The 18336-nt window shown below is 45.8% G+C and overlaps 1 protein-coding gene and 1 long non-coding RNA gene across 29 annotated transcripts in view; one reads left to right on the forward strand and one right to left on the reverse strand.

The window, feature by feature from the left end:
• The window catches only part of SRCIN1 (SRC kinase signaling inhibitor 1), a 900548-nt gene that overhangs the window by 192412 nt on the left and 689800 nt on the right, over positions 1-18336 (reverse strand). For all 28 annotated transcript variants that reach the window (XM_063959681.1, XM_063959683.1, XM_063959682.1 and 25 more), the window contains 3 exons: positions 16312-17144; positions 7281-7373; positions 5112-5146 (listed from right to left, as the gene is read on the reverse strand). In XM_063959681.1, the coding sequence (XP_063815751.1) occupies positions 5112-5146; positions 7281-7373; positions 16312-17144 (961 nt within the window). The remainder of the gene's footprint in view (positions 1-5111; positions 5147-7280; positions 7374-16311; positions 17145-18336) is intronic.
• The window catches only part of LOC135055516 (uncharacterized), a 36814-nt gene that overhangs the window by 2121 nt on the left and 16357 nt on the right, over positions 1-18336 (forward strand). The gene's annotated exons all lie outside the window — the stretch shown is intronic.

An 18336-nucleotide genomic window follows, 5' to 3' on the forward strand; every position in this document is an offset into this window, starting at 1 on the left:
ACTAGTATCGTTCTTACGCCTCTTTGCCGTATAATTCTCAATACTTTTGGTATGAGAGGCAGAGGAGGAAACACATACACCGACTGGTACACCCAAGGCGTTACCAGCGCGTCCACAGCTATTGCCTGCGGGTCTCTTGACCTGGCGCAATACCTGTCCAGTTTTTTGTTGAGGCGAGACGCCATCATGTCCACCATTGGTCTTTCCCAACGGGTTACAAGCATGTGGAAAACTTCTGGATGAAGTCCCCACTCTCCCGGGTGAAGGTCGTGTCTGCTGAGGAAGTCTGCTTCCCAGTTGTCCACTCCCGGGATGAACACTGCTGACAGTGCTATCACATGATTCTCTGCCCAGCGAAGAATCCTTGCAGCTACTGCCATTGCACTCCTGCTTCTTGTGCCGCCCTGTCTGTTTACATGGGCGACTGCCGTGATGTTGTCCGACTGTATCAACACCGGTTTTCCTTGAAGCAGAGGTTCTGCCTGGCTTAGAGCATTGTAGATTGCTCTTAGTTCCAGAATGTTTATGTGAAGAGACGTTTCCAGGCTCGACCACACGCCCTGGAAGTTTCTTCCTTGTGTGACTGCTCCCCAGCCTCTCAGGCTGGCGTCCGTGGTCACCAGGATCCAATCCTGTATGCCGAATCTGCGGCCCTCCAATAGATGAGCACTCTGCAACCACCACAGAAGAGATACCCTTGTCCTTGGAGACAGGGTTATCCGCTGGTGCATCTGAAGATGCGACCCTGACCATTTGTCCAGCAGATCCCTCTGGAAAATTCTTGCGTGGAATCTGCCGAATGGAATTGCTTCGTAAGAAGCCACCATTTTTCCCAGGACTCTTGTGCATTGATGTACAGACACCTTTCCTGGTTTTAGGAGGTTCCTGACAAGTTCGGATAACTCCTTGGCTTTTTCCTCCGGGAGAAAAACCTTTTTCTGAACCGTGTCCAGAATCATCCCTAGGAACAGCAGACGTGTTGTCGGAATTAACTGGGATTTTGGAATATTCAGAATCCACCCGTGCTGCTTTAGCACTTCTTGAGACAGTGCTAATCCCATCTCTAGCTGTTCTCTGGACCTTGCCCTTATAAGGAGATCGTCCAAGTATGGGATAATTAATACGCCTTTTCTTCGAAGAAGAATCATCATCTCGGCCATTACCTTGGTAAAGACCAGAGGTGCCGTGGACAATCCAAACGGCAGCGTCTGAAACTGATAGTGACAGTTCTGTACGACGAACCTGAGGTACCCCTGGTGTGAGGGGTAAATTGGAACGTGGAGATACGCATCCTTGATGTCCAAGGATACCATAAAGTCCCCTTCTTCCAGGTTCGCTATCACTGCTCTGAGTGACTCCATCTTGAACTTGAACTTTTTTATGTACAGGTTCAAGGATTTCAGATTTAGAATAGGTCTTACCGAGCCATCCGGCTTCGGTACCACAAATAGAGTGGAATAATACCCCTTTCCTTGTTGTAAAAGAGGTACCTTGACAATCACCTGCTGAGAGTACAGCTTGTGAATGGCTTCCAAGACCGTCACCCTGTCGGAGGGGGACGTTGGTAAAGCAGACTTCAGGAAACGGCGAGGTGGATCCGTCTCTAGTTCCAACCTGTACCCCTGAGATATTATCTGCAGGATCCAGGGATCTACCTGCGAGTGAGCCCACTGCGCGCTGAAATTCTTGAGACGACCGCCCACCGCCCCCGAGTCCGCTTGGGAAGCCCCAGCGTCATGCTGAGGCTTTTGTAGAAGCGGGGGAGGGCTTCTGTTCCTGGGAAGGAGCTGCCTGTTGCAGTCTCTTCCCCCTTCCTCTGCCTCGTGGCAGATATGAATATCCCTTTGCTCTCTTGTTTTTAAAGGAACGAAAGGGCTGCGGTTGAAAAGTCGGTGTCTTTTTCTGTTGGGGAGTGACTTGAGGTAAAAAGGTGGATTTCCCGGCTGTAGCCGTGGCCACCAAATCCGATAGACCAACACCAAATAACTCCTCCCCTTTATACGGCAAAACTTCCATATGCCGTTTTGAGTCCGCATCACCTGACCACTGTCGCGTCCATAAACTTCTTCTGGCCGAAATGGACATAGCACTTACCCGTGATGCCAGTGTGCAAATATCCCTCTGTGCATCACGCATATAAAGAAATGCATCCTTTATTTGCTCTAAAGACAGTAAAACATTGTCCCTATCCAGGGTATCAATATTTTCAATCAGGGACTCTGACCAAGCTACCCCAGCACTGCACATCCAGGCTGTCGCTATAGCTGGTCGTAGTATAACACCTGTATGTGTGTATATACTTTTTTGGATATTTTCCATCCTCCTATCTGCTGGATCTTTAAGTGCGGCCGTCTCAGGAGAGGGTAACGCCACTTGTTTTGATAAGCGTGTGAGCGCCTTGCCCACCCTAGGAGGTGTTTCCCAGCGCGCCCTAACCTCTGGCGGGAAAGGGTGTAAAGCCAATAACTTCTTTGAAATTAGCAGTTTTTTATCGGGGGCAACCCACGCTTCATCACACACCTCATTTAATTCATCTGATTCAGGAAAAACTATAGGTAGTTTTTTCACACCCCACATAATACCCTGTTTTGTGGTACCTGTAGTATCAGCAATATGTAACGCCTCCTTCATTGCCAAAATCATATAACGTGTGGCCCTACTGGAAAATACGGTTGATTCGTCACCGTCGCCACTGGAATCAGTGCCTGTGTCTAGGTCCGTGTCGACCGACTGAGGTAACGGGCGTTTTACAGCCCCTGACGGTGTTTGAGGCGCCTGGACAGGTGCTAATTGATTGTCCGGCCGTCTCATGTCGTCAAACGACTGCTTTAGCGTGTTGACACTATCCCGTAATTTCATAAATAAAGCCATCCATTCTGGTGTCGACTCCCTAGGGGGTGACATCCCCATATTTGGCAATTGCTCCGCCTCCACACCAATATCGTCCTCATACATGTCGACACACACGTACCGACACACAGCAGACACACAGGGAATGCTCTTAAAGAAGACAGGACCCCACTAGCCCTTTGGGGAGACAGAGGGAGAGTTTGCCAGCACACACCAAAAGCGCTATATATGACAGGGATAGCCTTATAATAAGTGCTCCCTGTATAGCTGCTTTAATATATATATTTTTGCCACAATTTTGCCCCCCCTCTCTTGTTTTACCCTGTTTCTGTAGTGCAGTGCAGGGGAGAGCCTGGGAGCCTTCCTGACCAGCGGAGCTGTGTGAGGAAAATGGCGCTGTGTGCTGAGGAGATAGGCCCCGCCCCTTTTTCGGCGGGCTCGTCTCCCGCTCTTTAACGGATTCTGGCAGGGGTTAAATATCTCCATATAGCCCCCGGAGGCTATATGTGAGGTATTTTTTGCCAAAAAAATAGGTTTTCATTGCCTCCCAGGGCGCCCCCCTCCCAGCGCCCTGCACCCTCAGTGACTGCCGTGTGAAGTGTGCTGAGAGGAAATGGCGCACAGCTGCAGTGCTGTGCGCTACCTTAAGAAGACTGAGGAGTCTTCTGCCGCCGATTCTGGACCTTCTTCTCGTTTCAGCATCTGCAAGGGGGCCGGCGGCGAGGCTCCGGTGACCATCCAGGCTGTACCTGTGATCGTCCCTCTGGAGCTAATGTCCAGTAGCCAAAGAAGCCAATCCATCCTGCACGCAGGTGAGTTCACTTCTTCTCCCCTAAGTCCCTCGTTGCAGTGATCCTGTTGCCAGCAGGACTCACTGTAAAATAAAAAACCTAAGCTAAACTTTTCTAAGCAGCTCTTTAGGAGAGCCACCTAGATTGCACCCTTCTCGGCCGGGCACAAAAATCTAACTGAGGCTTGGAGGAGGGTCATAGGGGGAGGAGCCAGTACACACCACCTGATCGTAAAGCTTTACTTTTTGTGCCCTGTCTCCTGCGGAGCCGCTATTCCCCCATGGTCCTTTCAGGAACCCCAGCATCCACTAGGACGATAGAGAAACGTTAATACTTTCTTGCATCTAGGAAGGGGTGGATACAATGCATGTTGTCAGTGGCACACGCACACACCTTCTCTAGATAGCACCCACCATAAGCACTTCAGGGAAAGCAGCGACCTCCGTTTCCTCACTGGTGTCTCATGTCCACCCTGGGTCACAGCTCAGCTGCAATGGTTTCAACCTGGTAATTTCAACTGGCTTCATATAGTTGGAACTGGCTTTATATGCAGGAGTAATTAGCTCCATGTGTCAGCAGTCTGGCTGCAATGTGTGAGGTTGTGGGTTCAAGTAAAGAGTATGATATTACTGGGAAATCAGTGTTTTAAATAAGGGAGAATGTAATTGATGTGGTGATTCAGAGGTGGATGCTGTGCTGATTTGGTTGCAAATGACCACTGTTCTCTGTCCCTGGCTTTGGCGGGTGCAGACTCCTGACTGCGCTGGGGATCTCGCGTGAGTAGCGAGATCCCGCGCAGGTATACTGGAGCCGGCCAGGACTGGGAAACACAACGCTTCAGCACTGAGCTGAAGCGCTGTGCGCCCAGGTGGACATCACTGGAGCGAGGAGCTTTCGCTTCGGCAGACAAGATGTTTGTACATCTTGTCGTTGTCCCTTACTGCTTCGTCTCGGTGATGAGGCGATGCAGGAAGTGTTATAGCGGCATGGATCCATTTACCCCCTGATTTGGTATTCACACCTCTCAGCATTTCCATGGGGAAACAACGTGTGGTTAATCACATCTTTGGGATCCACATTCATAATAAGTTATTTCTGGGAGGAGCCAGAATGGAGAGTGGAAGGAATAATTAGTAGAGATGGGAGGAGTCAAAATTATTTAAAAGAAGAAAAAAAACCTAAAAGAGCAGTCTAGATCTACACAAACCTATAACTATTGCCTACACAAACTGGGACTAACACACACAAGACATTAGTGACATGATTAAGGCATTCTCATCACATTCAGGAAAAGTCTGCATTTAGATGGCAGAGACAGGTTACTGGCTGCTGAAAAGGTTTTGTTTTATGTGGTCATTATCAGTATCTCTTAAGGATAAAAGGAAATCCATAGGAACATTTTACTTCTACATTATTGACAGACAATTATTGCTGTTCCCATGCACTATAGTTACAGACATATGTACTTACCTGGTGAGCCGCTATTTGCAGCCTCTGACTTCTCACTGCAAATAGACAAGTTTGGCAAAGGTTAACAAATGTAACTATCCATTTTTTTTTATATTTTTACATCAAACGTCACCCTCCAGTAAATATAAAAATCTATATTTATATTAGTTTTGGGTGATCTATGCTATAATCAAAATATCATGAGGAAATGGCTTACTTGCTTAAATTCTATTCTGACAAAGGAGCCTTTGCATATATTTGATACAATGTGAAAAGTCTGGATCATTAATATGCACTGGTACAGGATTTTCTATGTAAGCATATAAAGGGTTAATATCTTCTGAGGAAGAAGCGGAGAGCTAAACTAGGTGGGGAAACGCATCAAGTTCCCTTTAAGGACCTTTAGGAGACACTGCTGCACCCGCTGGAATCATCTGCTATAACACTGAACTACATCTGCAGACCTGTGTTTTTTACACTCCAGAGACGGCTGCACTATAAGATGCACCAGCAGCCGGGAGGATTCCATACGGCCACTGCTTGCTTGTTTGGACCAGCACACTAAAAGAGCAAGTTCAGCTGTATTCCATCCAGCTATAACATTTCCTGGCCAGGAATATAAGGAAAAGGAGGTCATTATATGTCACTGTAATATATACCTACATGGACACACATCGAGCTACTAAACATAAAACAACTTTTATTAATACACGCTTGTGCGTTATTTGAAAGTAATACTCATTTCTATAATAACAAGTACCTGGAATTGAGACTTTATTAACAACTATAAAGAGACTGCCTCACTAACAACTATATGTGCTCAATAAGAAAGCTAGAAAAGCTTCCATGCTATTAACCCAGTGATTACCGGCTATATCCATATATACATGCATGTGTTTAACAAGAAAGAGAGATAAGCTTTCATGCTATTAACCCTTTATATGCTTGTATGAGAAATTCTGTACCAGTGCATATTATTGATCCAGGCTTACTGTTGAAACCAATATAGCACCGTGGATTGTTTGCTGGTTTCATAATGTTGTTACTAAAATTGTATTATTCTATGAATTCTTGTACAGTGTGACATAGTTTATAATATTGTACTGTATGTTTTTCTTTTTTTCTATAGCAATAAACTACCTGTTTTCTAGCGCTTTTTTTTTCTCTTTGATTGTTTTGTATATTCTGGGAGTTGAGTAGCCCTAAATGGGTATCCGGACTCCAGGTCGACACAAAAAAGTAGACACAACTTAGGTCGACACCAATTGGTCGCCTCACCTTAGGTCGACTTGGGCAAAAGGTCGACATGGAAAAAGGTCGACATGATTTTTTCACTTTTTAAAAAAACTTTTTCATACTTTCCGAACCACGTGGACTATGATTGGGAATGTTAACCTGTGACGAGCGCAGCGGTAGCGGAGCGAGACACCTTGACCGAAGCACGGGATCGCAAGGTGACAGTCACCTTGCGATCCTGATTCGATGTGCGGTCCCACGCGGTCGGCATCGAAAGAAAAGATAGACTGTGCAGGCAAGTCATTTTGACTATCTCTATAGAAGAGATAGTCAAAATTGACACTTAACCAAAATCGCACATAGCCAGTATCACAAGCACACTCATTACGTGCTTGCGATACTGACTATGTGCCGACCCGGCCCCTGTCGCATAGTGAGAATCGGGCATAGCCTGAATCTCACCATGTGTACACACCCTTATACACATTTTAGCCAGTGACATTTTTTTCCCCTTTTTTAATTCACATTCATTTAGGATATTCCTTGTAGGTTAAACAGTAGGATGAGAATATGTGCAAGGTGTGTTCACTATTTCTCTGTGCTTTAGCTTGATATGCCCCTTGTTAATCTGACCCCAAGTTGCCATTCAGTCACAGAGTTCTGTGCTTTTCAGCCAAAGAACCAAATTGTACTGATGGACATTTCTGAAAAATGGTTTAAACGTAACGTTGTCAAACAAATGATGCTTTAACCCATAGCAATGAATTGGACTCTGTCATTTTTTTTTTTAATACAAATTAGGAAATTGAATTGAAACTTCTGATTAGGTTCTATGGGTTACAGCATCATTTACACCGGTTTTCAGACATGTCCTCCATTTGTATAGCCATCCTTTCTTGTTGGGGAACCATTCTGCAGTTGCCATACTTGGGACACTGCATTCTCTCTCTATACCTAGGATTGTCGCTGTCGGACCCACGCATAAGTGCACTCTGGACCAGTCCTGTCAGGCTGGCAATCTGCTTTTCCATGGCTTCCATTCGGTCTCTGAAAAACAAGACACCAGAAACATTACTGATTCTCAGTAAGATAACTCATATTTGTGTTGCTTTAATGAGCAGAGAAACATCCTTATATCACTAAACTGGAAGATGAGGTAGAAAACTACAAATACTCCCAACATCCATGGCTGCATATACCTTAAACCTGTGCCTAAGTGTGTTACTGAGGTCCTTGCACATCAAGCAGGTATTGGGGAACTTCCCTGTTCTCCCGATGCCCAGGGTCAGGGGATCAGGGAAATCTGACATGTTGGAAAATCTTGAATCGCCGATTTCGACCACAAAATCATCAGGATCAGCAAGATGAGGATTTTTAACATGCAGTTTTTTGCCAATTAATTGATGGGTCACCGATCACCGATGACCACAAATCGCCATTTTTGAACCCAGATCTGCAGATTGCCATAGAACGGGGAATTTGCCCCGTGTATGTATGGGCCCCATAAGACTCTCCTCAAGAGGCTTAGATCATATTAATGAAGAAATATTGCGCAGACCCATTAATTGGGTTAATTAATAGATGCTACAGCAGCAGAACACTCCAGATATAAACATCTTGTTATTGAACATTGAGCTTGGCAGAAAACTTGTTGCTCATTAATACACTAAAATGTGTTACTTATTAAAATTCATTCTACGGTTTAGCAGGACAATTAAAGTGAACCTGTAGAGATTTTATTACGGTAGTAAACATATGGTCTTCCTTATGGCTAAAATAATAAGATTTTACTTACCGGTAAATCTATTTCTCGTAGTCCGTAGAGGATGCTGGGACTCCGTAAGGACCATGGGGAATAGACGGGCTCCACAGGAGATAGGGCACTCTAAGAAAGCTTTGGACTCTGGGTGTGCACTGGCTCCTCCCTCTATGCCCCTCCTCCAGACCTCAGTTAGGGAAACTGTGCCCAGAGGAGATGGACAGTACGAGGAAGGATTTTTGTAAATCTAAGGGCGAGATCCATACCAGCCACACCAATCACACCGTATAACTTGTGATAAACTTACCCAGTTAACAGTATGAACAACAACATAGCCACGGTTCCACCAAAAAACTATAACATAACCCTTATGTAAGCAATAACTATATATAAGTCTTGCAGAAGAAGTCCGCACTTGGGACGGGCGCCCAGCATCCTCTACGGACTACGAGAAATAGATTTACCGGTAAGTAAAATCTTATTTTCTCTAACGTCCTTGAGGATGCTGGGACTCCGTAAGGACCATGGGGATTATACCAAAGCTCCCAAACGGGCGGGAGAGTGCGGATGACTCTGCAGCACCGATTGAGCAAACAGGAGGTCCTCCTCAACCAGGGTATCAAACTTATAGAACTTTGCAAAGGTGTTTGTCCCCGACCAAGTAGCTGCTCAGCACAACTGTAATGCCGAGACCCCTCGGGCAGCCGCCCAAGAAGAGCCCACTTTCCGAGTGGAGTGGGCCTTAACCGATTTCGGTAACGGTAATCCTGCCGTAGAATGCGCCTGCTGAATCGTGTTACAGATCCAGCGAGCAATAGTCAGCTTTGAAGCAGGAGCGCCAACCTTGTTGGCCGCATACAGAACGAACAAAGCTTCAGTCTTCCTGATTCTAGCCGTTCTGGTCACATAAATCTTCAAAGCCCTGACTACATCCAGGGACTCTGAATCCTCCAAGTCCCGTGTAGCCACAGGCACGACAATAGGTTGGTTCACATGAAAAGATGAGACCACTTTTGGCAGAAAGTGAGGGCGAGTCCTCAACTCTGCCCTATCCACGTGAAAAACCAAGTATGGGCTTTTATGTGATAAAGCCACCAATTCGGAAACACGTCTTGCCAACAACATGACCACTTTCCACGTGAGGTATTTCAACTCCACAGTTTTGAGTGGTTCAAACCAAGGTGACATGAGGAAACGTAACACCACGTTAAGATCCACCGGAGGCACAAAGGGAGGCTGAATATGCAGCACTCCCTTCACAAAGGTCTGTACTTCAGGAATAGAGGCCAATTCTCTTTGAAAGAAAATGGATAAGGTCGAAATCTGGACCTTTATGGACCCTAATTTTAGGCCAAAAGTCACTCCTGTTTGAAGGAAGTGAAGTAGACGGCCCAAATGGAACTCCTCTGTAGGAGCAGCTCTGGCCTCACACCAATAAACATATTTCCGCCATATACGGTGATAATGTTTCAACGTCACGTCTTTCCTAGCCTTGATCAGGGTAGGAATGACTTCCTCCGGAATCCCTTTTTCCACTAGGATCCGGCGTTCAACCGCCATGCCGTCAAACGCAGCCGCGGTAAGTCTTGGAACAGACAGGGCCCCTGCCGCAGCAGGTCCTGCCTTAGAGGAAGAGGCCACGGATCCCTTGCGAGCAACTCTTGCAGCTCCGAATACCAAGTCCTCCGTGGCCAATCCGGAACAATGAGTATTGTTCTGACCCTGCTTCTTCGTATTATTCTCAACACTCTGGGTATGAGAGGAAGAGGAGGAAACACATAAACCGATCTGAACACCCAAGGTGTCACCAGAGCGTCTACCGCTACCGCCTGAGGGTCCCTTGACCTGGCGCAATACCTCTTTAGCTTTTTGTTGAGACGGGATGCCATCATGTCGATTTGAGGCAGTCCCCAACGATCCGTGATCTGTGCGCAGACTTCTTGATGAAGTCCCCACTCTCTCAGGATGCAGGTCGTGCCTGCTGAGGAAGTCCGTCTCCCAGTTGTCCACCCCCGGGATGAACACCGCTGACAGCGCGCTTACATGGCCTTCCCCCCAGCGTAGAATCCTGGTCACTTCTGCCATGGCCATTCTGCTCCTTGTTCCGCCTTGGCGGTTTATATGAGCCACTGCCGTGACATTGTCTGACTGAATCAGAACCGGTTTTCTCCGAAGCAATTCCTCCGCTTGACGCAGGGCGTTGTATATGGCCCTCAACTCCAGGACGTTGCTGTGGAGACAAGACTCTAGGCTTGACCAGAGACCTTGGAAATTTCTTACCAGTGTCACTGCTCCCCAGCCTCGGAGGCTTGCGTCCGTGGTCACCAGGACCCAGTCCTGAATGCCGAACCTGCAACCTTCTAGTAGGTGAGCACTGTTTAGCCACCACAGGAGAGATACCCTGGTCCTGGGAGACAGGGTGATCCTTTGATGCATTTGTAAATGGGACCCGGACCACTTGTCCAAGAGGTCCCATTGAAAAGTCCTCGCATGGAACCTGCCGAAAGGGATGGCCTCGTAGGAAGCCACCATCTTCCCCAGGACCCGCGTGCAATGATGCACTGAAACCTTTTTTGGTTTTAATAGGTTCCTGACCATGGCTATGAGTTCCTGAACCTTTTCGATCGGAAGAAAAACCTTTTTCTGGTCTGTGTCTAGAATCAGCCCCAAAAAGGTCAGACGCGTTGTAGGGACTAGCTGGGACTTCGGTATATTGAGAATCCAGCCGTGTATCTGCAACGTCTTCATGGACAGAGACACGCTGTCCAGCAACCTCTCCCGAGATCTCGCCTTTATGAGGAGATCGTCCAAGTATGGGATAATTGTGACCCCCTGCCTGCACAGGAGCACCATCATTTCCGCCATTACCTTGGTGAAAAATCTCGGGGCTGTGGAAAGCCCAAACGGCAACGTCTGAAATTGGTAGTGACAGTCCTGCACTGCAAATCTCAGGAACGCCTGATGCGGGGGGAATATCGGAACATGAAGGTAAGCATCCTTTATGTCCAGGGGCACCATCCAATCCCCCCCCTCCAGGCTGGCGATGACCGCCCTGAGTGATTCCATTTTGAACTTGAACCTCTTCAAGTACAGGTTCAGAGATTTCAGGTTTAAAATGGGTCTGACCGAACCGTCCGGTTTCGGGACCACAAACAGGGTTGAGTAATATCCCTCTCCTTTCATGCAGTGGACTTTGCAGACGCAGGGGAGGACTTCTGCTCTTGGGAACTAGCAGTGTGCAGCTTTTTTCCCCTGCCTTTCCCTCTGGCAACAAAGGATGATCCACGTACCTTCTTGTTTTTATTGGAACGAAAGGACTGCATTTGATAATGAGGTGCCTTTTTTGTATGCTGCGGGGGGGACATAAGGTGAGAAATTTGACTTACCAGCCCTAGCCGTAGCGACAAGATCCGAGAGGCCGTCTCCAAAGGCAAAGACTCCATATGCCGCTTTGAATCGGCATCTCCCGTCCACTGTCGGGTCCACAAGAGCCGCCTAGCAGAAATAGACATAGCATTTATTCTGGAGCTTAATAAACAAATGTCTCTCTGGGCATCCCTCATATACAAGGCAGCATCTCTGATATGCTCTATGGTCATTTGAATGGCGTCCCTATCTAAGGTGTCAATTTCCGTAGATAAGGAATCTGCCCATGCCACAACCGCACTACAAACCCAGGCCGACGCCATAGCCGGTCGAGCAGTAGTACCGGAATGATTGTAAATGTGCTTTAAGGTAATTTCCTGCCTGCGATCAGCAGGTTCCTTGAGGGAAGCCGTATCCTGAGAAGGCAGTGCCACCTTTTTGGACAAACGTGTCAGCGCAATGTCAATTTTTGGCGAAGATTCCCAGCGTATCCTATCAGTTTGTGGAAAAGGATACGCCATGAGAAACCTTTTGGGAACTTGTGGTCTCCTATCCGGAGATTCCCAAGCCTTTTCGCACAAGTCACTTAATTCAAATGAGGATGGAAAAGTGACTTCAGGCTTTTTCCCTTTATACATGTGTACCCTCATGTCAGGGACAGGGGGTTCCTCAGTAATATGCAAAACCTCTTTAATGGCAATAATCATGTACCGTATACCCTTAGCCACCTTCGGCTGTAATTTTGCATCTTCATAGTCGACACTAGAGTCAGTATCTGTGTCGGTATCTGTGTCATCGATCTGGGATATGGTGCGCTTCTGAGACCCCGAAGGACCTGGCGCCCCAGGGACAGGCATGGACTGGCTACCTGACTGATCCCTAGCTTCTGCCTTGTCTAATCTTTTATGCAATAGATTGACATTTGCATTCAAGACATTCAGCATATCCACCCATTCCGGTGTCGGCGTTGCCGACGGCGACCTGACATTCAAGCACTCCCCTTCCACATTAAGCGAGCCTTCCTCGTCAAACATGTCGACACACGCGTACCGACACACTTCACACACACACACAGGGAACCCCTTTCCTGAAGACAGTATCCCTGTCAAGGCCCTTTGGAGAGAGAGAGAGAGAGAGAGAGAGAGAGAGAGAGAGAGTATGCCAGCACACACCCCAGCGCAATAACCCTGGAGACCAACAGAAAATGTTTTTCCCCAGCAGCGCTGTATAATATGTAAACCGCCAATTATGTGCCCCCCCCCTCTCTTTTAAGCACCCTTTCACCGTGTGTAAGCAGGAGAGAGTCCGGGGTGCTTCCTCTCAGCAGTGCTGTGGAGAGAAAATGGCGCTGGTGAGTGCTGAGGGAGAAGCCCCGCCCCCTCGGCGGCGGGATTCTGTCCCGCTCAAACTTAGTGAAATATGGCGGGGGCTCTTTTATATACATGTACAGAGCCCACCTGTACATGTATATATACTTTTTGCCATGCAGAGGTTTATATAACTGCCCAGGGCGCCCCCCCCCCCCCCCCCCTGCACCCTTACAGTGACCGGAGTATGTGAGGTGTATGGGAGCAATGACGCACAGCTGCAGTGCTGTGCGTTACCTCAGTGAAGCTGAAGGCTTCTGCCGCCTGACGACTTCTGTCTTCTGTACTTCTAGCTCTGTGAGGAGAACGGCGGCGCGGCTCCAGGGGTGGACGCCCAGTAAGAACCTGCGTTCACCCCCTCTGGAGCTAATGGTGTCCAGTAGCCGAGGAAGCAGAGCCTATCTTTGACAAGAAGGTCTGCTCCTCTCTCCTCAGTCCGTCGATGCAGGGAGCCTGTTGCCAGCAGTGCTCCCTGTGAAAAAGTAGAAAAAGGTAGAAAGAAAAAATCCAAACAAAAATGCTTCTAGGCAGAGAACTCAGGAGAGCTCTCTGCAGTGCACCCATCTTGCTCTGGGCACAGTGTAAAACTGAGGTCTGGAGGAGGGGCATAGAGGGAGGAGCCAGTGCACACCCAGAATCCAAAGCTTTCTTAGAGTGCCCTATCTCCTGCGGAGCCCGTCTATTCCCCATGGTCCTTACGGAGTCCCAGCATCCTCAAGGACGTTAGAGAAAATATGTATACAGAATGTTACAAGAGACAACAGTAACGAACTGCAGAATTAGTGGTGGGCACTTTGTAAATGAAATTAGCTTCCAGTAGAAAAGTGTGCTGTCTGCTTTATGTTTGCAGCTCATCTTCAGTCATTGTATATGAAGTAGCCCAGTCCATTTTAATGCCCTTTATAATGACCTATATAATGAATAGACAGAGATGTAAAGATCCCACTTCTACTGAGAGGCAAATTAAATTTGATCCTCCCCGTCCCCTTCTTTATGCAATGTACCTTCCTGAAGCAAACAGATGGGGCTTCCTATTCTGGGACTGTGCCATTTGCCGACGATAGTCTGCATAGTTTATGTGAAGGCAGCCATGACAGTCTACACAGCAAAGCACTCAATGGCCCTCATTCCGAGTTGTTCGCTCGCAAGCTGCTTTTAGCAGCTTTGCACACGCTAAGCCGCCACCTACTGGGAGTGAATCTTAGCATAGTAAAATTGCGAACGAAAGATTAGCAGAATTGCGAATAGACACTTCTTAGCAGTTTCTGAGTAGCTCCACACTTACTCGGCAACTGCGATCAGTCAGTTTCGTTCCTGGTTTGACATCACAAACACACCCAGCGTTCGCCCAGCCACTCCCCCGTTTCTCCAGCCACTCCCGCGTTTTTCCCAGAAACGGCAGCGTTTTTTCACACACTCCCATAAAACGGACAGTTTCCGTCCAGAAACACCCACTTCCTGTCAATCACATTACGATCACCAGAACGAAGAAAAAAACTCGTAATGGCGTGAGTAAAATTCCTAACTGCATAGCAAATTTACTTGGCGCAGTCGCAGTGCGAACATTGCGCATGCGCAATTAGCGGAAAATTGCTGCGATGCGAAGAAAATTACCGAGCGAACAACTCGGAATGACCACCCATATGCAAAGTCTGAGTCAACAGATCACAATACATGTATCCACTATAGCTAAGCTCATAAGTGCATCCTTTACTTTCATGTTCTTGTACATATGAAGGGGTAAAGTTACTAAACTTCTCCATGGGTTTCAAACCCAACATTTAAAACGTCAGATATTAAAGGGGAAAAAAAAACCATTTAAGATCAGTGCAGTTTTACATTTCAGTGAACCCATGCTTCCAAAAGCCACTGGTTAATAAATTTACCAATAAGTCGCATACTCAAAGTAAAAAGCAAACACATCTACCTAAATCATTATAATATATGCCAAGCAACTTCAAAAAAATAGTGTAAAACAGAGCTGTCTCTATGCAGTGACACCTATTTGTCCACACTGTAGTGATATACAGTATGCAGCTCCGAGGAGACCATTAATAAATGAATCAGTGTAATTGTCACCTATATTGGTTCTCGTCACCTATATTGGTTCCTCATGGACTAAATAGTGAATGATATTTCCCACGCCACGTGGCTCTCAATGTTCAATTACATACTGCTGGATAGGGCTTCAGAAAGCCTGATCAAATTTAAATTTACCAAAACGCAAATCGCTAAAATCACAATCATTTAATGCTACCAGTATATGTAACATTTAAAAACAATTAAAAATAAAATTAAATAAAGTGTTTTACTAATAGACCTAATATGCAGTAAATGTTTGCCTTTTTGTAATAAGTCTGCACTAATTATAACTCTAATAGGCCCAGATTTACCAAGCCTTAGGGGTATATGCAATTGCAGTCGAATTCCCGAAATTGTCGAAAAACTGGACTTTTTCGCCCAAAAAAAAATTTCGATATGCAATTCAGTACTTTCCGTCAAAAAAACGGACTTTCAAAATTCGACTTTTTGAAATTTGACATTTGTCAAATTCGACATTTCTGCAATGGTACAAATGCGGCAATTCGCCAAAAGTATATTCAATTGAAGTTTGGAAATTCGACAACAGTGCTTTTAGACAGTAAAGGGGTGACTAGTTGGATATTTAATGCCACGGCCGCAGGGCGCTGTATAAAAGTGACCCCCGGCTGTGGCATTATCTGTCCAGCTAGTGGAGCCCGATGCGGGTGTAAAAAATACGGAGGACCCCTACTCTTTTTGTCCCCCGTATTTTTTGCACCAGCACCAGGCGCAGAGCCCGGTGCTGGTTTTAAAAATACGGGGGATCCCCTGTCAGTTTTCCCCCCGGATTTTTAGAACCAGGACCGGCTCGAAGAGCCCGAGGCTGGTTATGCTTTGGAGGGGGGACCCCACGCAATTTTTTTTCGGGTTTTTTCCCGTTTTTCCCCGCTTTTTAAAAATCGGATCAAAATCCGTCAAATCGGCCGTTTTTCGACAGCGGGACTGTCAAATCCGTTTTTTATTGAATATGTTGAATTTCGGCACCCACTTGCCGGAATTCGACGGTCAAATTGTGTTGAATTAAAAAACGGCCGAAAAATTGCCGCGATTCGCCGCTAATTGCATATACCCCTTAGAGAGTGATAAATTGCACGGTGATAAACTACCAGCCAACCAGCTCCTAACTGCCATGTTACAGGATGTGTTTGAAAAATGACAGGAGCTGATTGGTTGGTACTTTATCACCGTGCAGTTTATCACTCTGCAAGGCTTGATAAATCTGGGCTATAGCACTTTATGATTTGCCCATAGCCCCTGAGAAAGACAGCTTGCTCAGTTCACACTTTTGAACATTGCTGCTTTAAATCAACTGTTTTAGACACTTTCATTTTCATAAAAAAAAAAAAAGAAAGAAATAATTAATAATAATAATATAAATCATAATAATATATTATATAAGAGATGATCTTACCTGGTCTCCACCTCTTTAGTGGGTACTGGAGAGCTGAAACCAGACAAAGGACGTTCACCTGGACCAGGGAATATTTCGTTGTTAACCGAGGAAGAGCTAGGGTTCCTTTGTTTGCCAACAGGGCTATCCATGAATACGGAAGAGGAAGAATCTTTGCGGAAAGTCTGGCGTACAGGGGACGAGCGGCTAGAAGGCCCTGAGTAGGGACTATGGGGACCCTGACTCTGTTGTACATCCACCATCCTTCCATCTGACACCTTCTGTGGCGATGATGGTGGTATACGGTATCCCATCCCAGGACCATATGTGTCTCCATATATTTGAGAGTTAGGTTTGTACATTCCGTCTTCTAGATCTGACTGTAGAGCAGCTGCAGAGTACGTGCTCAGAGAGCGCACTGACCCACGCTTGTACAGGCCCCCTGGGTATGAGAAAGGGTCACCCAGACCAGCAAGGGACTGAGTGGATGTAATGCTAAGTCTACCTTCATGAACCATTCCATAAGTATCAGAATAGAGTCCCTCATTCTTCACCAGCACCACATTCTTGTTGGAGAGATCTTCATCAGGCTTTACATCCCTTCTCTCCAAAATAGCACTAGGACTGGGGGAGACTCCTTGGGCCGGAGGGAGACCAGACATTCTGTCCCCATGGTGTACGGGACTTCCAGCATAGGAAGGTGGCCGTCCACCACTGTAAGACATGCGGGAGCGTGCTGGGGAGGAGGACTGAAGCACTGGAGGAGGAGACCCCGTGGTCATGTGGGAAGCAGGAGACATGCTATTGAGGCGCCGAGTAGGAGAAGAATCCCTGGAACTGTACATCATCTCACGCTGTGAAGGGGTAGTTATACAACACGATCAGGATGGTGAAGGATGTCACATATATAATCATGCAGTGCAATGGACTTTTTTCTTACCACTTAGGACACTTATGAAGTAGAGACACCTACTAAGCAGATATATAATTTATATCTCCAGCTGAATTTTCTTATTCTCCCCTGAGTCTGACATTTGATTTGTCAAATATAATAGTGATTACATATATGCCTAAATTACAGTCTATAGAACAAAATTACAGTCTTTACCAAATATACTCATTTAATCAGTGCAGAGAAAGAAACATGGATGTATTCTCAAACCTACAGGATACAACATATAATTATTCATGGACTGTTAAGAATTATCTACAAACTACAAAAACAATTATCTTTAAAAGGGACACAATTTAAAATCGATTGACACAATTATCTATCGCACAAATAATTATTCAAAATAAGTATTCATATTACTATTCAGAATAAATTAGGCACATTTTATGGCTATTATAATAGGGTGATTATTATTGAGTAGTTTAGTAAATGTGGTGGGTATATGCTTGCAATCAGCATTTGTGTGCAATTGTTGTGCCAGGCAAGAGCCTCCAGCATTGTCAAGATTACAGTACCTAACTAATATAGTACTATACGATTGCATGAAATCTTATAAATGAGAAAACGGACCATAACTGCAAGCAAGTATTTTCTGTGGTACAGAAACATACTCATATGTTCATAGAAATAAAAAAGCAAAATATTAGATATACATGCTATATATGAAGAACAAACAAAAGTATCATGCTACTCTGTCGACATACAAAACATATACACAAGGACAGGTACAACAGCAAACAAATAAATATACATACATACATTCATTCAATACTGTAAACCTCCAACATACAGGACTGTTGTACTGGCCTCACTGATAACATACTGTATATGTCTGCATGTAACTCTGTACACATCCTAGAGAAACAGACCTTTAAATAAATTAGAGCATGCATCCAGGACCTTTCCACATATAACTATACACTTATTCTTACAGATACATACAGGATTTGCTTGCATATCTACACACATTATTACACACATACAGTACAGTACATACTGCACCTCCACACTTGAAATACTGTTCACATACCTGCAGGACACCAAGCACCACTGTATCATCACTGCACACTCTTACATACTTATGTTATGTATAT

This window comes from Pseudophryne corroboree, chromosome 3, assembly GCF_028390025.1.
Source record: "Pseudophryne corroboree isolate aPseCor3 chromosome 3, aPseCor3.hap2, whole genome shotgun sequence".
In the NCBI taxonomy this organism is placed as follows: domain Eukaryota; kingdom Metazoa; phylum Chordata; class Amphibia; order Anura; family Myobatrachidae; genus Pseudophryne; species Pseudophryne corroboree.